The 23519-nt window shown below is 50.5% G+C and overlaps 1 protein-coding gene across 1 annotated transcript; it reads left to right on the forward strand.

Annotated features, from left to right (window-relative positions):
* ENOX2 (ecto-NOX disulfide-thiol exchanger 2) lies at positions 1–22526 on the forward strand. The gene is made up of 15 exons (XM_066333849.1): positions 1–89; positions 7679–7816; positions 9170–9301; positions 10825–10980; positions 11679–11885; positions 12819–13052; positions 13513–13725; positions 15206–15312; positions 17404–17518; positions 17877–18058; positions 18593–18700; positions 19466–19522; positions 20479–20587; positions 20819–20904; positions 22181–22526. Exons 3-15 carry the CDS (start codon positions 9205–9207, stop codon positions 22310–22312), a joined length of 1803 nt encoding a protein of 600 aa, XP_066189946.1. The 5' UTR covers positions 1–89; positions 7679–7816; positions 9170–9204; the 3' UTR covers positions 22313–22526.
* Positions 22527–23519: the final 993 nt, after the last annotated feature.

Below are 23519 nucleotides of genomic sequence, written 5' to 3' on the forward strand. Positions count from 1 at the left end.
TGGGCGCGCGCGGCGGGGTCGCGCGGGGCGGGGCGTGCGCCGGAAGCGGCGGCGGGTGAGGGAGCGGCTGGGCCGGACCGGGCCCGGCGGTGAGTGCGGGGCTGAGGGTGTGTGCGGGGCCCAGGGCTGAGTGCGGGGACCGGGGGGCTGAGTGCGGGACCGAGGGGCGAGTGCGAGACTGGGGGGCGAGTGCGGGGCTGAGTGCGGGACCGGGGTGTGTGCGGCACCGGGGGGCTGAGTGCGGGACCGAGGGTGTGTGCGGGGCCCAGGGCTGAGTGCGGGGACCGGGGGGCTGAGTGCGGGACTGAGGGTGTGTGCGGGACCGGGGTTGAGTGCGGGACTGAGGGCTGAGTGCGGGCCCGGCGGTGAGTGCGGGGCCCGGGGGGCTGAGTGCGGGACCGGGGACCGGGGGACTGAGTGCCGGACCGGGGGTCCTGACTGCGGGGAGCGAGGTCGCCCGGCCTCGCCGTGCCCCGGAGCCCCGGCGGGAGAGGCCGGGCGGCGGCTCGGGCCGGCCCGCAGCGGGTGGCAGCCGCGGCCGGGCCCGGAGCGCTCCGGTGGCGGGGCCCGGCCGTGCCGAGGGCCTGCCCCGCTCTCCGTTGCCCTCGGGGCCGCAGCGGGGCTCGCCGGGCGGGAGCGGCTTCCTCCGCGGCTCCGGCCCCGCCGAACCGGCCGGGCAGTTTTGTGGAGGGCCTGAACAACCTTGTAGGAGCCGTCGGGGCTTCGGGGAGGCTGTGTGGGAAAGGTGATTCCATATGGCAAGTGTCTGGGCCACTGTTTGGGTTCAGTGGTAGTTAAAATCCCTTCAAAAAGGATGTGAAAATTACATCGGAAAAGATGGAGAGTGTGCAGGAAAAGGTCTGGAGCACCAGGAGTAGCTGGGAAAGGGGCTCACTCTGGAGAAAAGGAGGTTTGGGGGCACCTTCTGGATCTGCACAACTCCCTGACAGGAGGGACAGGAGCTTGTGTCATGTCCTGTTTGCTCAAGGGGAGAGGAGACGGCCTCAGGCTGTGCTAAGGTAGGTTCAGGTTAGAAAGCAGTAACAACAGTTTCCCTATCAGAGCAGTCAGGCCCTGGAATAAATTCCTCAGGGTGGAGGCACCATCTCCGAACGTGTTCAAGAGGCACTTGGGGATGTGTTTTAGGGGTTATTATGGTGGTGCTGGTGGGTCTCGATGATCTCGGAGGTCTCTTTCAATCCTGATGATCCTGTGAAAGTGGCACAAGGAGAACTTGGCTGCATGTAAAGAAATGACTCCGATGCTCCAAGAGCGAGCGGTTTACACAAGGGGTGAAGGTGGCAGCAGCTTCCCCCTGAGGTGGGATGCACCTCGCTGTGCTCTCTCTCTCTCTCTCTCTCTCGAGGCTCACACATGTGTCTGGGGTGGGTTGCATTCGTGGTGTCACAGCAGATGGTCCGTGGGCAGCACAGGGAGCTTTGGGGACGTTTGTGCAGGTGCCCACAGCTGCTGTGGGCTGCAGCTCTCCCACAGCCCTGGACTGTAACTCATACATGCACATGCATGTGCCTTTTGGGTTCCCTGAGCGTTTATATCGAGCTTCTTTAGTTTATGTGCTTCTTACTCTCTTATTTTCCTCGTATTTTGGTGCTGTGTGCTGTTCCCAGCAATGTCTGTCCAGGTCATGCTGCGTGGAGATGTTTTTGTTCTTTAAGTGCCACGTGTCTGTTACACAAACATTAATCCTTGGGTAAGCTCCTCCTTAGCCTACACCATCCCTACCTCCGCTGTAGCTGCATGAAGTAGCCATTGTATTTTTCCATGTTTTCCTGCAGAAAGTTGCAGCAGAGCTGTGAGATGGTGGGAAAGCATGGAGGTGACCTGGGCCAGGAGTTTGTCACTCCAACTTGCGCTCCTTCTTACTCCAGCTCTACTCCCTGTGCTGGAAGCCAAGGGGTTGGGTTCTCTGTTTCTTCAAGGCTTATTTGAGGAATTTTGAGGATCTAATTAAAAAGGCTCTTGAGCTGAGTTGTTGAAAGCTGTGTGGGAGCTGGGGTGAGGTCAGGTTTCTGTGTTGAAGGTCATGTGTTTGGAGCTCGTAGCAGGGATGAGGTTTAATCACCAAGTCATTGCAAAGATCAGGTGTTGCTACTGAGGTATTCTGTGTACCTTCCAAAGATGGTGTGAGATTTCTCCCTTAATCCCCAACTTTTCTGCTGACATTATTCCAGTTCCGGCATGTCCATCCCGTCCAGCTGCTCCACTCTCAGCCATCAGTTCCTTATGCTGGTGCTGCTTTCCATGAGGCTCTCTTGCCCATCAGTCCAAGCTTTTGCAGTGGGATTTTATGATGGTCCTGACTGCTGGCTTTACTGGAGTTCTCTTTATATCGTCCCCTTTTTTTCCTCATCCTTTTTTTTTTTTTTCTTCTTTCTCAATAGTTCTGTGTAGTTAGTCCTGCATCCCTTTGCCCATCAGCTTTCTTCTCCTAGCTTTTCAAAAAGATATTTCCAAAAACAGGAGCTGCTGAGCATTGTTCTGAGGTGGCATTTGCCAGATATTGCTCTCCAGAAGTGCTGAGGGAGTCTGGAAGGACAGGAAGGGATGGGACTAAGCTGCCTGCAGCCCCTGGAGCACGAGCAGCTCACCCTCTGGAAATCCCAGGGTTGGAATTCCTAGACGTGTGTGCAGAGGGAGGGTGGTTTAGCAGAGCCTCGTGAGCATCCTGAAAACATTGCAGGGAGTATTTAATGATTTGCTGTGGTGGGCATAGCAGGTTCCCCTGTTGGGGGCTGTTGGGTCGCTGCTGGTGACACACATACGTATGCACAGGTGCTGGTAAGGAGTTTTTTCCTTTGTTTTGGGTTACAACATGGAGTGAAGAGCACAGCTCATACAGAACTTGGTCCTGTCCCCCTGTTTTTGCTGCTGTGGCTGTATTTTTGTGAAAACTCTGCAGGTTGGTGTCCCTGTCTGGGGTTGCTGACTGCTGCATTCTCAAGTGCAAAGGAGGAGGGGGCTCTTTGTGTCTCTTGGTTTTGTAGAGCCCTGCTAGAATAATTAGCTGCCTGAAATTAATACTTTTCTTTCGAATACAAGCTTCCAGAATCAAGGAAAGTGAGCAGTGTGCCTCTTAGCATCAAGGATTACCAGGAATTAATCTTTCAGTGTAAAGGCCCCTAATCTCAGGCATGCAAACAGGGTTTATTGAGCTGCGTGCCAGTGCTTAGAGCAGTGATGGATGAAATCCCTGGCAAATTCAGATGCCCTGGCTGTTAATTGCCTCCCCACCTGCTCCTCTGCCTCTGTCCCCTGCATCCTGGACTCAGCCTCTGGGTGTCAGTCACAGGAGATGGATGGTGACACATGGAGCTGCTGAGTGCCAGCCCTGGGCCAGTCTGGGCTCTCAGCCTGGGCTGTCCTGCCTGCCCTGGGGCAGTTCTGCTGTCACTAGGTTCCAGCTTTCCTGTTGTGCTGGGAGCTGAGCGAGGGAGCTCAGTCTGGCACTTGGATTTTCAAGCCCAAAGCCAAGCTGGGAGCAGTGGGAGAACTGTTTGAGCTCCTGACTTGTGATGAGCATCTTGCCATGTTCCTCGTGCAGTTTGCAGGTAACAAGGGGGGAGGTTCTGGGATTCCCTGCATGGCTCCTGCTGCCCTGCAGGATTATCTGGAGTTGAGAGAAGTCTGTCAAAATCGTGGTGCTCTCATCAGTGTGCCTGGCCAGCTCCCGGCTCAGACTGATGTTTGGGAAGCTCTCCCAGTGATAATTAAGCCAGGAGTGCAGTAGAGGAACATGCAGGAGCCCAGCAGTAGTTTTTGAACCTGGGAATTAGTTTTCAAAAGGAAATGATTTGGATCAAAATGTAACTTCAAAGCTTCAGTATCCCTCTCCCTTCCCTGCTGGTCTCTTTTCTCTTGTCTTCTAATTGAATGCTGCAGATGTACTTTGGTGTCTTCTCCAGTTCATTTCTTGAGGGCTTAAAAGCAGCACTGTGTAGTCAATGGCACAGTGTATCCTGGAATCCAGTTTATTCCCAAAAATACGGGCAACCTGCTCAGACTGAGCACCGCTTATTCCCTATATTTGCCAATGTTGGCAAAAGGTAAATCCATATTTATAGTAAAGCCTGTGTCAGCCCATTTCTGGAGTTCCCCTGGTGCTCTCTAACAGAAGTCTAATATGTGTTCAGAGGAGCCCAGGGGACCCCAAAATGTCACCTGAGGGGTTCAGAGGGACCTGAGGCACCCCAAAGTACGACTCAGAGTAGTTGAGAGGGTTCCAGGACACCCCAAAATATGACCATACAGGCACCAACCTGCATAGGCTTTGTGAGTGTATCACTGAAAGGTGTGTGACAGTGTCAGAGTACCTGGTAATAGTTGGAATTTGAGTTTTGATGTTCCTGCTGTTTATTAACTGGTTGGATGGCAGGAAAACTGTTCCAGTGCCTGGGCAGAGTGGGGCTGTGGTTGAGGCTTGTGATTCCAGAGCAGTGTCAGGTTTGTGGCAGAGCTCATGCCACCACTTAAGTGAATGTTCCTGAACCCAGCAGGGAACGTTTTACCCAAATCCCGAGGTGGCAGCCCTGTGGGTGCTTGTTTGTAAGTGGTGCCAGGAGTTTCACAATCCCCTGTTTTGGTTGTGATTTCCAGTGCTTCCAGCTCTTGGTAATGGGAATGATCTTAAAGCAGGTTTTTCAGGTCACCCCATGGACTCTTTGGGGTTTATTTCCCCCTGGTCATTAAGGTGACTGGCCCAGCTCTGTTAGCAGAATTGGAAAACCAAGTCCTGTCCCGGGTCTGGCATGGGAGCCAGTGAGGATGGATACTTCTCTTGATTTATGCCTGGAACATTGAGATCTTTTCTCTCTCCCTAGCCCCTCTCTGAAGCTGTGCTGTGGAAGCTGCAGCCGTATTTAGCCCCAGCACGAACCTGGATTGATCCCAACGCGGTGGGACGAGGGCTGTGCATTGTCACTGCTGCTTAGGCCAATGGGAAGCTGTGGACTCTTCCTTAGACACAGCTCAGCACCTGTTTGCAGAGGGGAAAACCACCCACAGGGACCTGCTGTGCTGTGGGAGAGGCCTTGCTCAGAGTCACCTTCTGCTCGTTTGTCAGCATCCCCCCTTCTTTCCCTCATCTGTTTTTCTGCTGAGGAATCTTCTAGCCCAAGTTTTTATTTTTAAATGTTTAATCACTGCATTATGGCAGTGCCTCGTGTCTCACTCTTAAAGATGGACTCCTGAAAATCCCTGGAGATAGGAAAAGGGAGATGAAGGGCACACATACCTGTGCCATGTATGGCTCTTGAAAGTGCTGCCACCAGTTCTGACACTTTCTGGAAACCCAGATTTTCTCCACCCTCCTTACCTTCCGTTTAGCATTTCCCAGCAAATGCAGAATTCTGATTTTGGCCTTTCCAGGCTGGCTCACTGCAGGAATACTAAGCAAGCCCCTGTGGTTTGCTCCCGTGCTGGTGCCTTCCCTACTGAGCAGAGCAGCTCGGAATGGCCAAGGACACCTCGTTCTGCTTGGCACAAAGGACAGAGAGCTGCTCTTGTTTGTGCCTCCTGGCTGTACTGGCTGAGCCTGTCAGCTTTTATCCTGCTCAGAGCCCAGGGGAGAGGATTTTCTGCAGCTTCAGCTTTCTTCTGAGCCCGTTCTCTGTACCCAGTGGGGTGTGGCTGGAGCTCTGGCTGCTGCTGAGATGACAGGAGAGAGGCAGGCGGCTCTGAAAGTTGGCTATTCTCCATGGCATTTATCCTGTGTAGGGTGGCAAATCTGACACAATGAGGGGTTTCTTACTCCAGAGTGTGCTGGGAATCTTCTCTCTGGCTTGTTTAAATTTTTGGGGCAAACTCTGTGCTGCAGGAGAGCAGCAGGCAAGGTCCCTTTTTTACGACTTCCATCACCTGCTCTCCATACTGTCCTTTGCTTTGCTGGGGCATTTACTCTTTCTCCATCCTGGTGCAGTAAGAGCAAAGCTTTCCCAGGAGATTTTGCTGCACCACGTTTGTTGTTAGGTTCTGGTGGATAGTAGCTGGTCCTGTTTTGGGGAGCCCTGAGGACAAGGCTCCTGCTCCAGGTCACATGGGTGCCTCCACCCAGAGGCTTCCATCTGATGGCAGCTTTGTTTCTGGCTGTCAGCTGGCCCTGGGGACGTGCTGGGACGTTGGAGCATCCCAGCTCAAAGTGGGGCTGGAAATCTTTGGAGTGAGCCGTGGCTGGAGCAGTGTCCCCTGGCATTCAGGTGCTGGTCAGTGCCAGGTGTCTCCACAGTGTTGTCTTCAGCCAGAGCAGGGGTCTGGCCATCCTGGTGACACCAGCTGTACCACTGCTTCTCTCCGTCCTTCCCTATTCCCGAATGTGGGAAAACTCTTGTTCAAGTTCAATTTTGCCTTTTCTATCACATGGATAATACCAATGTAAGCTTTGAACTGCTCCTTTTCCTTTCTCCTGCTTTCTTCCCTGTGCAGAACCTCTCTATTTTTAACCTACTGCATTCAGATGTGTTTTCCTAAGCCCTCATGACCTCCATGATATTTTGACTTTGTAATATTTAAGCCACAGCATTGTAGGCATCCTGCATGGCCAGGCGTGACAATTGTTGTTGCCAGCTCAATAGTTCTTGGTTTTTTGGCTGCTTCTTGCGTTCTCACCTTTCAGTGGCTCAGAGAGGAGCCCTCCAGGCTCCCTGTACCCACTTGGCTATTTACAGCCAGGCCCAGCAGCCATGTTTATTAAGTTCTTGGAATTGGAATCCTCTGGAACAGAAATCACAGTGCTGAGAGTGCCCTGGAGGAAGGTTTGGTATAAATGCCTTGGCCCATCAGTGCCCAGGGGTGGAATAATTGTCATTGTTGCTGCTCTTGTAGTTCTGCTGATTCCCCTGGGAACACAGAGCACCTTAGAAATGTGGTTATTTTTATTACTTCATATGGGTCCACAAAAAAGATTTTTTTCCCTTCTTTTTTTCCTGTATTGGCTGTTCAGGGTGCATTTGCTGAGACAAAGAACAATCAAACTTGATATTTCAGTGTTCCTCTGGTCTTGCATCCCTGCAAGTGCTGACTGTGACAGAAGTGAGGAACTCAGTGGTCAGGGCACTGGGCCCATCTCTCCAGCCTGGAGAAAAGCAGGCTCATGGAGACCCTCTTGTTCACAGCTCCCTGACAGGAGGGTGCAGCCAGGGATGGGTCTGGAGCTCTCCTTTCTGAGATGAGCATCCCAGAGCCCCTTCCACAGCCATGACCAGGAGCTGTGTGCCAGACCCCTTGAACAATAATTGCAACAGCATCTTCTTGTTTTGAAGATTTTCTCAGTTGTGCCTTGTTTTTTTGTAGTAAATCACTCCAGGTAAATTCTTGACTGGTGAAACTTAAGTAACTCTTACCAATGTATTCCTGGACTGAAGAAATAGGGAAAAGTCCTGTCTTTTGAGTTTCCAGGGCTGAAATGCTGCTCAGCCCAGGGAAGATGCTCCCCTGGCTTACACTGTCAGGCAGTTTGATTTGTGTGGGTGGTGGAACTGGTGCTGGGGAATAATATTTTATTGTGTAACATTCAGATGAGGCAGAGCTGGGGACAGGAGTCAGGATTCTTTTAGAGCCTGGAGTGCTCTTCGTGCCAGGAACGGGGCATTTCTCTCAGTACAGTGATCCAGAAGCATCACAAACCAGTTTAAGTCAAATCTCTGTGTGTGCTTTTGTCTTTCAGGTTTAAACCACCTGTCCTTTGACCCCGCCAGCACCGAGTCCCTGGGGCTGGGCAGCACCACTGGCCCACGGGTGTCCAACAGCCCAGCTGAGGATGGCAGTGACCCGGGGCAGAGGAAGAGGAGCAGCATTCCCTCAGGTGAGCTGATGCCAGCTCCAGTGCTGGCAGGATACAGGGGATCTGGGTAGAGAGGCCTGGATCCAGGGATGTGGCTGGGCAGGGGGAGCTGTGCTCGGAGCCAGGCTTGGACTGTGGGATCTCCCCAAGGAGTGCACAGTGAGAGCAGTGGGGAGTGGCTTCCCACTGCCAGAGGGCAGAGTAGATGGGAGTTTGGGAGGGAATTGTTCCCTGGGATGGTGGAGAGGCTGCTCCATCCCTGGAAGTGTCCAAGCGCAGGTTGTACAGGGCTTGGAGCACCCTGAGGTACTGGAAGGTGTCCTTGCCCATGTCAGGGGATGAAACAGGAAGGTTTTTCATGTCCCTTCCAACCCAAGCCCTTCTGTGATTCTCTGTACTTGTCCCAGTCCATTTATTTTCCTAATTGAACAGAATCTCAAGATTAAAATCATGACCATAATTAAAAGCAGGATAAGGCAGCTCAGGCTAAATGACTGGAGACATTCACATTTAAGATAATGTCATAAAAACAAAGTGTTAAATGAACACTATGATATTGTAATATCAGGTCAAGGAGTGTTGTAAGGAAAACTTCCTAGATGCCAGCTTCAGGATTTCTCACAGAGGATTGGGAGAAAAGGGAACACAGAATAATGTCTTTGCAGATTACATTGTGGCTGAAAGCTGCAATCCCAACCAGTGTCACTGGGGAAATGAGGCACCTGCTTGTGCCATGGGGGTGGATGTTACAGCATGGACAGAGCAGTCTGTGGGAATGAGTTGGGAACTTCCCTAGGGAGGTTCCAGGTGCAGAGGGGAAGGATGAGGCTGCACCTGAGGCAGAAGGAAGGTGATGTGCAAAGCCCACAACTGTAGAAAGAGAGGGTGAAATGCAGCTGGGTAGAGAGAAGGTCCAGCTATTTCCCTGGAAATAAAGTCCTTTAAGGAGAATCAGGGACTTGACAACATAGTTTAATGATGGTTTTGATGAGCTGACAGAGCACTTCCAGGGGCAGTGAGAGGATCCTGCTGGAACAGCTCCCTTCTTTTCAGTACAGTCTGTCAGTTTATAACTGCTGGATGTGTCCTTTGTTCCTAAACCTCTTGTGAGGAATCAGTGCCCCCTTACCTTTAATCAGTGTTCCTTCAAGGCCCCTTAGAGCTGTTAATTGCAGTGGATGAAGCATAACTGAGGTGCTTTAAGGTGTTTTCCAGGTCCCACTGCTCCAGAGGCACAGCACTGGTTGTTTTTCCTCTGGCTCTTCCCTGAGAGTGGGTTTAGCTCTGGTTTTGGGTGCTGACACTGCAGAGTCTCTCTGGGCAGAGCTGAGATCTGCTCTAAGTCCTTAATCACTCCTGTGTTCCTCTCAGCAGATGGTGGCAGAAATCTGAGCCTGGAGTCCATTCCGATGGGATTGCCGATGTCCGACCCGAGCGCCTGGGCCACCGCCATGAACAACCTGGGCATGGCTCCCATGGGCATGACAGGACAGCCCCTGCTGCCTGGTGAGCTGAGCCTGTGCAGACACAGCTCACAGCTCTCTGGGGATAAATACCCCCCTGTGCATGCTGAGCTGTGTTTGAAATGTGTTCATGTTAGAGACCCGGATTGAGAGGAAATGGGAATATGTTTTTAATGCAAATAATAGTTATTGTGAGGTATCCCTAGATATCCTGCAGTATAGGAGGAGGAGGAGGGTGCCACACAGAGGTCAGGAAACCAGTGGTATCCGGGAACATGTTACTCCAAACTGAACTGGAGTGGCTGGTAAGGAAAGATGGGAGGAAGATGAAGTGGAAAGTGACAGGGTAGCAAAATAGATATGGCAGAAATTAATGGAGGATTCTCCTCCAGAAATGACCACCTTGTAGTGTGAAATACATGTCCATGGCTGAGTCATCTTGTACTGGATGAAAGAGCTGCTGCAGGAGCAGAGCTGAGTTTGCCTGATTTCCCAGCAGTGCAGGATGCTGGACATCAAAGTCCTGAATGGAGCTGACTGCTGCAGTGCTCTGCTGCACTGAGATGGATGCTCTCCCTGCCAAAAGAGCTGCCTGCTCACCTGGGGAGTAAATGTCTGTGCTGGCAGGCAACACAACCTTCCCTTCTCCAGTTTGAACAGCTCCAGCCCTATCAGCAGTAGTTAAAAAAGTTCTCTTCTGTCTCCAAGGCTTTGTTTCACATTTGGCTTTGCTGTGGAGATGGTGTTTCTGTGTCATTCTGACATTCCATGAAGGAAAAATCAATACAAGCCTATCCCATGGATAAGGATACAATTGCCATGTATTCCTACATCCACGTTTCACAGTTGGAACAGGAAGGTTTCTTGTCCCTTCCTCAAAAAATGCCAGTTGGTGGCAGAAGATTGCCCTCAGAGCCGTGTTTTTGCTGTGACTGTGTTTCCAAATACTGAGGAAATGTCAGGTTCTTTAGCTGCTGGAGTTGCTGCACTTGTCTGCTTGGTGAGATGATGCCCTGAATCCCAGAAGCATTTAAGTTGGAAAAGACCTCCAGGATGATCAAGTCCAACCTGTGACCAGCCCAGAGCACCGAGTGCCACATCCAGTCATTCCTTGGATGCCTCCAGGGATGGGGACTCCACTCCTCCAATGCCTGACAACCTTTTCAACGTACAAATTCTTCCTGGTGCCATTAAGCCTCTGTCACAACTGTCTGCTGCTGAACTACTTAATACAGCCAAACTGGGTCAGGTTTTCCACTGTTCCCATAAGTCACAGGTGTCTTTTTGTGGACAAACCTCTCTGGGAAGGGTTGGACACTAGATGGGAGCCAGTGTCTACAGAGGAGAGAAGGAAGTAATTTATTTTTAACAGAGAAAAGTTACTTGACTGTGGCAATGAAATAGTTTTAAAACATTATTTTAAGGGCACAGATCTAAAGTTTGGTGTTGGTGTGTTCCTGCTATTCAGTGGCACGTGTGGGAGCATTCCCTGTTTGCTGTTAGAGCTCACAGTCACGGTATGACTCTACCCCCTCACTTGACTACCTTGTTCTCCCCTCCACTTAGATTTTGATCCTGCTCTTGGGATGATGACTGGAATCCCTCCGATCAACCCCATGATGCCAGGTCTGGGCATTGTCCCACCTCCCATACCCCCGGACATGCCGGCTGTCAAGGAGATCATCCACTGCAAGAGCTGCACTCTCTTCCCACCTAACCCACGTAACTGGCTGCTTGTGCTTTGTCTCTATAGGGTATTCTTGTGTTTATGTTCATACAGACCCAGGTCTGGGTGAGAGAAGGCTCCTTCCTGGGGCTCACTGCTGGCAGGAGGGTGACAGAGCAACAGGAAAAGCCTGTTCTTGTCACTGAGTGTTTGCCATTTCCAGAAATAGCCTTTTCAGCTGTTGGATTGATAAGGACTGGGGCAGAAGCCATTCCAGTTGCTGGGTGCTTGAAGTCTTCATGGTTTGATTCTCATGTGAGGTATAGCTCAAGCACACAAGTCTGGAGGTGTGTGCAGTTGCAGCACAGAGTATAAGTATGTTTTTTATGTGTTATTTACATTAGGGCAGTTTTTTAAGCTGTGATTTTGTAGCACCTTCCATGATAAAGCTGGGAACTCTTGGTGTTGCTTGTGTTCTTTGCCAGCAGCTCAGTGAACCTCCTGCACTCAAGAGTGTTTGGAGGGCTCCAGACTCCCACGATGTTCTTTTTGGAAACATGCTGGTGAATGTGCTTATTTTTATCCAGCACTTCATCAGTACTGTGGATCCACTCTGTAAATCTGAGTGTGGCATAGCCAGGTGCATGTTTGGAGGAAGCCAGGGACATGTGGTCATCTCTCAGGAGGAGGAGGAGCATGTGGGAAGGAATGTGTGGTGGCAACCCAAAACCTGACCTCTGCTTTCTCCCTTCAGATCTTCCCCCTCCAGCCACGAGAGAGAGGCCCCCAGGGTGCAAGACAGTGTTTGTTGGAGGCCTGCCAGAAAATGGGACGGAACAGATCATCATGGAGGTGTTTGAGCAGTGTGGGGAAGTCATAGCTATCCGCAAGAGCAAGAAGAACTTCTGCCACATCCGCTTTGCTGAGGAGTTCATGGTGGACAAGGCCCTTTACCTGTCTGGTGGGTGTGTTTGGCTCAAAGGGAAGCTTGAAATTCTGGGACAGAGCTGTGATGGTGCCTTTATAGACAGAACAACAGAATTTGGGGCAGATTTCTCTGACGCTGTCAGCTTGCCTTCTGCTGCCCTTGCATTTCTGCTTCAATATATGAAAACAGCTCCTGAGAGGAAAGTCAGCAATGCTTTGTCACCTGAAAATGTATACAAAACGTTGGGCTGAGGGTCTATTCCCATCTTAAATGGATAAGGAAGATGCTAATTCTATAGATAAAATTGAATTCTATATATCTCTATAAAGAGAATAGCTAATCCTACAGATATTACCTAAAAAAATTGACAGTTGCTCCTGATTTCCTGGCTGGTGGGCTGGACTTACTTGGCTGGTTGGCTTTGCTTGGTGGGGTTTTATTTGGCTGGTTGGCATGCCTCGGTGGGGGTTTTATTTGGCTGGTTGGCTTGCCTTGGTGGGGTTTTTATTTGGCTAGCTGGCTTGCCTTGGTGGGGTTTTTATTTGGCTGGCTGTCTTTGTTTTTTGGGGTTTTTATTTGGCTGGTTGGCTTTCTTTGGCTGGTTGGCTTGCCTTGGTGCGGTTTTTATTTGGCTGGTTGGCTTGCCTTGGTGGGGTTTTATTTGGCTGATTGGCTTTATTTGCCTGGTTGGCTTTGCTTGGTGGGGTTTATTTGGCTGGTTGGCTTTGCTTGGTGAGGTTTATTTGGCTGGTTGGCTTTGCTTGGTGAGGTTTATTTGGCTGGTTGGCTTGCCTTGGTGGGGTTTATTTGCCTGGTTGGCTTTGCTTGGTGAGGTTTATTTGGCTGGTTGGCTTGCCTTGGTAGGATTTTTCCCGTTGGCCAGCAGGGCTGAACCCTCTGGGCTCCTTTGGCCGTGGGAACCCCAGGTCAGCCCCCTGTCCTATTGCCCACCCTCCCTCCCTGCAGGCTACCGCATCCGGCTGGGCTCCAGCACGGACAAGAAGGACACGGGGCGGCTGCACGTGGACTTTGCGCAGGCGCGGGACGACCTGTACGAGTGGGAGTGCCGGCAGCGCATGCTGGCGCGCGAGGAGCGGCACCGGCGCCGCCTGGCCGAGGAGCGCTTCCGCCCGCCCTCGCCGCCGCCCGTCGTGCACTACTCCGACCACGAGTGCAGCGTGGTGGCCGAGAAGCTCAAAGGTGAGAGGGGGGCTGCGTGGAACAGAGCGTCTTTTTCTGGAGCGCAGCTGCGGCTTTGCCAGACCCCGGTCGGCTTCTCCGAAGAGGAGCTGCTTGAGGAGTGTGCAGGCAGCAGTTTGAGCTCGCACGACCACACACGTTACCGGCAGAGGGGCAGAAGGCTCCCAGCCCCAGATCAATTCCCAGCAAGTGTTTATTCAGTGTGCTGAAGGTGAATCCAGAGCCAAAGAGGGAGAACGTGGTTTTCCTCAGCTATATAGGGCCTCAGGTTCATGGTGGTGCTGGACCTGCCTTCCTTTGTACAGCCACGTGTTCAGATCCTTCCCTGCTTCCAAGAGTTGTGATGAGTCACCTAAAGGATGAAGACCTTCCAAGGAGCAGTTTTGCTTCAGGGAAAAGACCTGAAAGCTGCCCAGGCCACCCCAGATTTGTGGTGTAAAGTTGTCCTTTCTTGCTGCAGATGACACCAAGTTCCTGGAAGCCATCCAGACCTTGCTAACCTGGATAGAACGTGGGGAAGTGAACAGGAGAACTGCCAACAACTTCTACTCCATGATCCAGTCAGCCAACAGCCACATCCGCAGGCTCGTCAACGAGAAGGCAGCTCACGAGAAGGAGATGGAAGAAGCTAAAGAGAAGTTCAAACTGGCTCTCTCAGGGATCTTGGTGCAGTGTGAGTAGTGTCTCCACGCTGGATGTTGGTTGTCTGGTGTAGGGAAGACTCCTAATTTCCAGAGTCTGGAGAGGCCCCACTAAAAAGGCTCTGAGAAAAGAAGTGGCAGTCGCTTCTGTGCATCTCTGGCTGATTTGGAATCATGTGGCACTAACCTGGCAAAAATCCCTTGTGGTACTTTTTACTGGAGTAAGAGTCCACATCTGGGGGGAGGAGAGAATGAATTCTGAATTTGTTTACTCTTAATTATCGTCTGTTATTAGTTCTATCATCTTTTCAACCTCTCCTGTGCACAGACAAGGTAAGTTCCTGGGAATTTGGTGCCTCAGCGAAGTGTGCAGGATTTGCTCACCAAAGGTAGGAGCAGCAGAGGGCTTCCAGCACCCTGTTGTAGACCCCTGGGTATTTCAAATCCCAGTACTTTGTAAAACCAGGAAATCAAGGAAGAGGCATGGACCGTATTAATTCCAGGATGTGATTTGTAGCAGTTCCTCAGACCATTCATTGCATTTTACACATCCTTGCTTTAGTAAATCTGAATATTTTTACTTCTTTATGAGTACCTTCTCCACAATTGTACTAATTCTCCTTGAGCCCCTTGCCTAGCTTTTGAACATTCTTAACTTTTGGTTTTATATCTAATAATTTTGCCTGTTACTTGATTTTTTAAAAATTATTCTTTTTTAAAAAAAATCTGTTAATGGCAAAAGCTATGGGCACACAATCCAGAGGGACATAGAGTGAGCACTGCAGAGTAAGTAGTAATAGAGACTAGTGTGTAACTCCACTCTAAAACCAAGACTGATATCTCGGCCACTCTGGTTACTCTAAGGAGCAGGGAGATGTGTTTATTTTGTGAGAATTATGGGTACTGCATAACAAGCATAGAAAAAAATCAAGTGGATGTGCTTTGTGCTGTGGGTGAGCTCTCAGCCAAAGAAAAGCACGTTGTGTATTCCAAATCCTCTGAATTTTCTAGAGAAGCAGAAGAAATAAATCGCAGGATCAGGAAAAGCTGATGGCTGGTGCCTTTGCTTTGATCCTGGTGCTGTTCCTGTGGCTCACACAGGCTGTGGCACTGTCCAAAGGCCAGCTCATGGTTGTAGCTCATCATCCCATTTCAGAGGTGAGTCCTGCCCCTCTGAACTTACACTCCCAGCAAGTCTTACACAGCGTATTTGGATATTTTTCAGCACCTCTGCTGCCTTTTTTTCCACGTGTCCTGCCTTTTTCCCAGCTGAGAGCAGAGCCCATACACCCCAGTTGCTCTGTGAGCATTTGGCACTGGCCTGGTGAAGCCCACAAAGCTCTTTCCAGACACTGAGCCCCTTCCCTGAGCGTAGCGTCAGCGCAGTGCAGTGATGTGAGAAAAGGGGAGCCAAACCACCTGCCTGATTGCACTTTTTTACTCCTTTACTCCTCTTGTTCGCCCTCTCTGGATGCTATTCGGGCCCGATTTGCTGCTGATTTGCCACTCCAGTCGAGCAGATAGTGGCCGTGTACCATTCTGCCTCCAAACAAAAGGCTTGGGACCATTTCACGAAAGCTCAGCGTAAGAACATCAGCGTGTGGTGCAAACAAGCAGAGGTTGGTAATCTTTTCTTGTGTTAGATCCTCCAGCACGGTCTCTTGCTTGTCAGGATGTTGATGTTCAGTTTGCACGATACTCGCGTGGATAACAACAGCTTCCTTCACAGTGTGAGGTGGGAATCACTCAGGAGGCTCTTGTGGTACAGGTAATAAATTTTCTCTTGGTATTTGTGTCACCAGTAGCAATACATCGAGAGCTGTCTGCTGATGGAAGCTGTGCACACGATAATAGTCATAACAATGATAACAAATGTTGATTTTTCTGCTGGTTTTAATATTAAAGCAAGATGGATTTCTAGAGAGGTGTTAAAAAAACCCCAACTACAAACTCTAGGTGTCATCAGAATATTTTATCACATTTTTATGTGATGTTTCCACCTTGAAGTGGTAATAATTGCAGGTGAACAGCCTGGAAAACTTGAGGGAGGATGTTCTCGTGTTTGAGTATTTATCCCATGAAGTGACATGACGAAATGTGTGCTTTAATGATGGTGATCAGGAAGGAGCTGATGGAAGAAGGCTTGTCACTCCCACTGCTCTTCCTGCAGGAGGAAGAATAGTTCTTGGTCCAGTAAGATTTGATAAAATCAGATGAGGGAGTCAGGCAGAATGTCAGAAATAAGGAAGCTTAGGTAAAGAAAGGGTGTTCATTGGAAGGTGATATGTGGGTAGATGTTTGTCCTGGGGGCTGTGATGAGGTCTGTGCTGCCAGCTGCCACCTTGGGTTTGCAGGGCCTTGCACTTGGCCTTGTTGAGTCTCATGAGGTTTGATCCCACTCTGTCCTGGCCCCTTTGGCTGTCGTTCCTTACCCCTAGTGTAAATCTTCTGTGGCTCTGGATTTGTCTGGGTGACTGACTTCCTTACTACAAACTTGGAGAGCAAGTCTATCCCAGCAAAGCCAGGAGTTGTCTTTCACCTCTAAGATTATTTAACATCCAGAGTGAACCTTGGCAAAGAGAGGCTGCTGACCCCTGATCACCACAGGCCTGGGATCCCTGTGGGTTGGGGTGTCCAGGCCTGTGATCCCTGTGGGTTGGGGTGTCCAGGCCTGGGATCCCTGTGGATTGGGGTGTCCAGGCCTGGGATCCCTGTGGATTGGAGTGTCCAGGCTACCTTCCTGTAGAACTGCAGCCTTGGAAGAGTCTGGATCATGCCCAGCCAGGGCCCTGCTGGTGACAAGCAGGTGATTGATCCTCCACCGTGGTGGAACACTTGAAATGCCCACGTTATCCTGGGAAGTTTCCAGATGTGATCTCCCCATGAGACTGTACCTATGGGACTTGCTAGATCCCACTGAGTCAAACCCTTGTAGCAGCTAAAAGAGAAGAAGCCAAGTGCAATCTGATTGAGATTCACTCTGAGCCCAGTGCTCCTGTTCTTCCCTGCCTTCTGGTCGCTGGCTGTAGCTGGGGTGGGAGCTCTCTTTCCAGTTGGAGCTGTCTTTTGTTCCAAGGTAAGTTCTCCCAGTGGGAAGAGGCTGTGAGACCACTGGTGAGGCCTCTTTCAGGAGCACTTCAGCTGCCAGACTCAGTCTGCTGCTCTCCCACAGCTTAGGGACTATTCTTAAAGGAAGATGGAAGCCACAAGATGCAGCTTCTTGGTACAGATTTTGGCAGATACTTACGTATTTATAAAAATGCTGCTAGTATGTGGTGCATTTTTAGGTGTAATTTAAAATGTCTCTTACCTCAGTGTAGATATCAGATGCTGGTTAAAGGGTGTCTCAGCCTTTTGGGGTCACCTTGAGGAGGTCCCTGTATGTGCAGGGGTGCAGCTGAAGCTTGGTTTGCTCTGTCCCAGCTCAGGTTGGGACTTCTGGCTCCAGAGAATTAGGGTGACTCCAGTTCCTCATGGTTTGCACAGCGAGGCTGAGCTGCCTCATCACAAGAGCAGAAGGGAGATGGAAGTATAATCCCAGTAGCACTGACAGAGTGAATTGTGCTGGATATTGCCCTCGATCTAATCATCTGTGCCAGTTTTTAAACTGTGTCCTGGAGTTTTGCAGACCTAGATTTCAGGAACTTTTCATCCAGCCAACCTGTTCCTCGAAATGTGTATTGAAACCTGCTCTGCTTTCTGAACCCCAGGAGATCCGTAACATCCACAACGATGAGCTGATGGGCATTCGGAGAGAGGAGGAGATGGAAATGTCTGATGAAGAAATAGAAGATCCATCAGAGATGAAAGAAACAGAAGAGTCAGGTAAAATCCCATTTTACAACTCATAACATGCTTCTCTTCAGCGGTTTCTTTCTGGCAGTGGGAAGCCATTCCCTTTGTCCTGTCACTCCATCCTTTGTCCAAAGTCCCTCTCCAGCTCTCTTGAGCCCCTTTAGGCTCTGAGGTCTCCCTAGATTCATTTATTCTCCCGGCTGGACGCCCCCAGCTCTCCCAGCCTGGCTGCAGAGCAGAGGGGCTGCAGCCCTGTGATATCCCAGACTGCAGGAGCCCTTCCTTTGGGCTCCCTTTGTAACCGGGAGCTGCCGAGCCCCTGTGCAGGGTGGGGAGAGCACCCAGGGGTGCCCTGCCCTCGGATGTTTGATGGCTGTGCTGTCCCCAGCGCTGGTGTCACAGGTGGAGGCGCTGAAGGAGGAGAACGACAGCCTGCGCTGGCAGCTGGACGCCTATCGCAACGAGGTGGAGCTGCTCAAGCAGGAGCAGGGCAAGGCCTCCAGGGACGAGGACACCACCAAAGAGCAGCAGATGAAGCTGCTCCAGCAGGCTCTGCAGGGCATGCAGAAGGTGGGCATGGAATTGTTCCATAGCTGGGGCCGTGCTGAAGGGGAAAGAGGCTGGGATGGGCAGCAGAAACACGTGGAAATTGTTCTGGATTTTAGCAGGATCCAAACTGGCAGTGGGGAGCAACTTGGTTATGTCCAGTGTTGCTTAAAAAAAAAAACCCAAAGCAAATATTGATAGCAGGGATTGTGTATGAGCTGCTAAGTCCCATGGAAGCAATCCATAGCTAATGGATTCTTTGTGTGCTCTTTTCTATGACTTCCAAAGTACCAAGTCTGTCCGTAACCAGCTGAGTAAGGAAGTGAGAAATCCCATCCACTGGGGGTGGAATTACTGCCCCGTGTTTGCACAGTTTTCTATGCTAATAGGCAAAGGCATTTCTAAGGTACCCTGTGGATGCTTCCTGTGTAGACTTCATCTTGTAATGGTTCTGGATATGATCTGTCTCCTCTTCATGGAAAAGCCCTTCTAAATTTTATGGTCTTTGAACAATAGTTGATGGAAGGCAGGTTAAGAGTTTTATCTTCTCTCTTCCAGCATCTTTTGAAAGTCCAAGAGGAGTACAAAAAGAGAGAAGCTGAATTGGAAAAAGTGAAAGAAGACAAACTGAAAATAGAAACATTACTAGAAAACCTGAAGGAGCAGGTATGTGCCTTTCAGGTCTTCCTTGTGCAGTCCTTGAGTTTTGTGGTGAAGGATGTCTGTCCTTCTGCCCTCTTGGTGAGAATGCCCAGCCCTGGTTTGGAGCAGTTGTTCTTGGAAAGTCAGGAAAAATTACCTGTCAAATTGCAGGATGTCTGTCAGGAATGGACCTGCAGCTGCTTCATGAACCTGTGGGGCAATTTCAACAACTGTATAAATAAAATAGAACTGTCACTGAACAGCTGGAACAGGGTTTTCTGCAGCCTGAGCTTTTAAAAGATGAGAAAAAAGGTCTCAGTTATCAGACACTGATATTTACAACTGTGGTTTAGGAGCACATTTTGATCTGACCTCCATAAAACACTTTGGAACTGGAAGTTTTTGTGAGTGTTTTAATATTTTTATTCTTGCTGGTTTTATTCTAAACAGAAATCCATAATGCTGCTTTTCAGGTTTGATCCACTCTGATTTGATTGTGGATCAGGGTGTGACTCTAAACTTGCCTGGTCCTTTCCTCTGTAGCACAGACACAATCACACAAGAAACATGAGGCAGCACTTCCCCCTGGCCCACAGAGCCAGATACTGGGTTTATCTCCTTTTGCATCTTTAATCCCACTTCTTTGTGCCAGGAGCTAGGGAAGATAATAAATGCCTTTCTACTAACTGAAAATGGTTTTGTATATTCCAGTAATCATCAGAGCAGAAGCTTCAAACCAAAAATAACAGATTATCATCGGTAATCTTTCCTTTTTTTGCCCATATATAGCAGAGCATGGCAGATGAAGAGGACAAGGAGGGAGATGCTGCTGACTGCCAAGGGAACGTAAGTCCAAGAGCTGCTGCTCTGGGGTAGTGGAAAGTGTCCCTTGCTGTGGCAGGGGGTGGGACAGGGTGGCCTTTAAGGTTCCTGCCAGCCAATCCCATGGCTGTGATCTCCAGAAGGCTGGCTGTGGGTTTGCAGTGTAGCTGCTGGGCTGCAGTGCCTGGATCAGCTTCCACAGGGCAGAGCTCCTCTTTCTCCTCTGGAAGCAGGAAGCTCAGGCTGTTCAGGCACAGCCTCAGCCCTGTGAGCTGAGAATTGCACTGGTGTAAGAATTTGAGCAAACCCAGGGGACCATTCAGTTCTATCTTTGTCACTGGCCTCTCTCCAGCCCATCTCACTGGTTGTTGGAAGCTGTTCCCAATTATAGCTGTCCACAGCTCTCAGGCCACTGGAATTCCACATAAAACTAGGAAATAAAAGCAAGTTTTGCTTTTAGTGGAGCCACCGTCTTTGCATTGTTGTGTTTAGGTCAGGGATACTAAATTATGCCAAATTCTGTTTTAATTCAGTACCACAAACTGAAGTCAGGGACAGTCTGATCCTAAGCCCTGTGCAGCCCCATGGCACTTGATGAATCCCATTTATGTCAGTTTGGGCGTTTGAAAAATAAACCTCTGCAGCTTAATCAGTCGTGGCAAGCCACGGTCTGGTTTGTATTTTGTTGTTGAAAGCAAGGCCCTTCTGGAGCAGATGTCATGTCAGAGAGAGCAGGTCTGGTGCAGGGTGCATGGTAGTATCTGCTGAACTTTGGGACCTTTTCATCTCCCTTGGTGGATCACACCCAGCACCATGGACACAGCTGGGCTTTGCTGGGAGCATTTGGAACATCAGCAGCAGATAGAGCAGTGATGGATGCAGTGACTCGTGAAATCAGGAAAACCCCCTGCACACTCTGTGCAGCCTGCCCAGGCCAGTGCCTGGTTGTCTGGAATGTGCCCTGTGGATTTGTTTTGCAGGAGAGCAGCATGTCCAGAGTTTGTGCCTGCAGCCAGGAGAAGGAATGTCCAGTGGAGAAGACCTTGAGCAACAGCCCTGTGAAATCTGAACGAGAAGTTCTCTTAGTTGGTGAGTTCTGCTGGCTTGATGTTGATGCCAGAGACCAGAACTGGGGGAGGATGTGTTTGAAGGTGACCTGGCACTCCTCCTGCCCACCTTTTGGTTATCCCAAGGCAGGTGGGAGTCCTGGAACTGCGGAAAACCTCGAGCTTTGCTGGGGTTAGGTTGTGACCTTGTGATGCCTGGCTGCTTCCTGGCTTTTGTCTTGTGACAATGACCTTCATGGTGTTCTCTCCCCAGGGATAATTTCAACATTTCTCCACGTGCATCCGTTTGGAGCCAGCATCGAGTACATCTGCTCCTACCTGCAGCGCCTGGACAGCAAGGTGGGTGTGGGCCAGGGGGTGCAGGGCCCAGGTAGGCACAGGGACAGGTTGAGGAATCTGCTGGAAGAGGATGAGGGATGGGGTGAATGTTTGGGTGACAGGATGGTTTGTGTTGGGAGGGACCTCAAAGCCTGTCCAGTTCCACACCCTGCCATGGGCCAGGTTGCCCAAAACACTGTCCCAGGTTGCCCAAAGCAGCCCAGCTTTGGGGCCACCACTGAGCACATCCCCAAGTACTCCCCTGTCCTGCAGCACACCCCTGTCCCTCTGGCTTTGTTCTCCTTTTCTGGGTAAATGGGAGTGACTTTGCAAAGCTCCTGGACACAGGAAGGAATTAGGTCTCATTCTCCTCTGTCCTGGTCTCCAGCTGTCTTCCTTAAAGAGCCCCAGGGACAGGAAGCCCCACAGGCATGGGAATCCTGTCTTGGGATTGGAACTTAGCCAGCTGCTTGTGTTTATAACTGAATGTTTAATTTACCCTTTCCTAAGAATATGGCTCCCTGGCCTGGCTCACTCCAGCCTTATAAAGACAGATTTAATAATTTTATCTCCTCATTCTAGCTTGGAATCTGTCTGTGGGGCCACCAGCTGCCTTTATTTTGGTTTGGAGCTCCTATAAAACTGCAATCATAGCACTCAGCTGCCTTCTGGAACTTCCTGTTTGCTATCTATGGTGCAGAGAAGGGCTCCTGGAAGCTTCTGCTTGGGAGAGTCTCTGTGCAGAGCCCACCCTTAAACCTGTGCTATGGCATCAGTTTCCTCCTGTTCACTCACACTTAGGGCTACTGCTGCTGTCCTTTGTGTTCCTTCTGAGCTTGACTCTTGCAGGAGCTCAGGTTGGTTTGGGATGTTATTTTTAACCCTGAGCAGATCTTTGGGCCTGAGGTGAGGGAGTACTTGGAGGTACAATCTTGTTTCTTGAAGCTGCCAACAGGAAAGGAAGGGGAATATCTTTCCTCTGTTCCTTGTCTATCATTCTCACCAAGGTGGTCAACAGAGAGCACAAAAATTAAGATCCAGGGTGGTTTGGAGCCGTGGAAGAGCCCTTCAGAAGTTGCCTGTAGCCCTGAGTGTGGCTTGGCAGGACCTTGGGCTCACCTCAGGTTCCTCCTCCACACTCGTAGCTCTTGGCTGTGTCTGACACAGCTCCCGGTGTCCCAGAAGTTCAGGGAAAGCCTGGATGAACTCCAGCAGTGTAACTGTGTGAGTTTGAATTAGCACCAGCCATCAGGGCTTCCATCTTCACTTCCAGCCCTGTTTCCTTGTCTCCCCACAGATCTGCACGGCCGAGGTGGAAGTTCTCATGACACGGCTGCAGAACACGTTCCGGCAGGAGCTCAGTGGGGTTGGGGCCAGCCTGGAGAAGAGGTGGAAGTTCTGTGGCTTTGATGGGTTGAAAATGACTTGAGCTTTGACTTAACACTGGAAACAGTGGGATATGGATGCTCCTCCCTCTGTTCCTCACACCACGGCCTCGGGGTACAAAGTGTAAAAGTGAAACCAAGTCCAGAGCAGCACTGGAAGAGCCTCCAACTTCTGCAGCTCCTTTGATCAGTTATTTGTTAGTGGGCAAGTGCTGTTCAATGTATTTGGGGAAAAAAGCTCCTGCCTGACCCTTTGAAGCACAGCGTGTTGACTCTGTGTTCTGCCAATGTTGTATGTGCTTGTGTGCCCAAATTCCTCCTCCTCAACCTTCCTTCTGCTAGGAAGAGCCACAGACTGTCCTGAAGCAAAAACAAAGGGGCATCTTCTGGTTTCTAGATTACCAAAAGGGGAAAAAAAGAGGCATTTTTTAGATATTTCTATGAGTAAAAACCAAGGTATATTTAAACAGAAGATTTAGATGGCTCAGGGGCCTCTGAGCCAAGGAATTCAATCTTTTTTGTGCTGTTTTCTCTGTTAGAAGTTAAGCTGAGTTGGGGGCAGAGGGGGGTTCTGGCAGTGCCACCAGTGCTCTGGGTCAGTCTGTACAGAATCTTTTACATGGGAAGGGTGTTTGATTTTCTGGGGATGTGGGTGCAGCAGAGCTACATCAGCCTGGCTTTTGGTGATTCTTCCCCCCCAAGTCCTCTGCCTGTTTTGGTTTGGAGACGAAGCTCAAGCAGCACAGACTCCTCTGCTCCTGAACCTTCCCAGCGCTGTTCCTCACGTTCCCAGTGCATGCCAGGCTCTTGCCCAGCTGTGCAGAGGTGCAGAGCAGCACAGCCCAGCCCACCCCAGCCTGCCCAGAGCCCTCTGGCTCCTGTCCCCAGCAGCCCCACGCTGGTGTCACCTGCAGAGCTCACAGTCACCCGTGCAGACGTCCCAACGTGTTTCCAGCACGGCAGCAGGCACAGTTCCAGCCCTTCCTGTTTGTTCCCCATGCCCCAGTTGGTGCCCTTCACTGGGATATTGATCCCACCTCATCTTTGCCCCAGTTCCTGTGTTCCTGTTCTCAGGCACATCCCAACCCTGGTGTCATCCTGCCGGGTGCTTCTCCACCCTCTGCCATGGCCAAGGTAGTGCCCAGGTGAGTACAGGCACATTTCTGCTGTGTTCTATGCACTTGGCACAGACACCTGCTGTTGTGTGAACCAATTCCTCATCCAAAACCCCAAAATTCCACTGGTGACACC

Source organism: Sylvia atricapilla, chromosome 21 (assembly GCF_009819655.1).
Source record: "Sylvia atricapilla isolate bSylAtr1 chromosome 21, bSylAtr1.pri, whole genome shotgun sequence".
Classification (NCBI taxonomy): domain Eukaryota; kingdom Metazoa; phylum Chordata; class Aves; order Passeriformes; family Sylviidae; genus Sylvia; species Sylvia atricapilla.

Coding starts and splice junctions, on each gene's coding strand:
- ENOX2 (XM_066333849.1), top strand. CDS start 9,205: ATGGGATTGCCGATGTCCGACCCGAGCGCCTGGGCCACCGCCATGAAC. Junction 9,302..10,824: donor AGGACAGCCCCTGCTGCCTG/GTGAGCTGAGCC, acceptor CCCTCCACTTAG/ATTTTGATCCTGCTCTTGGG. Junction 11,886..12,818: donor CAAGGCCCTTTACCTGTCTG/GTGGGTGTGTTT, acceptor CCCTCCCTGCAG/GCTACCGCATCCGGCTGGGC.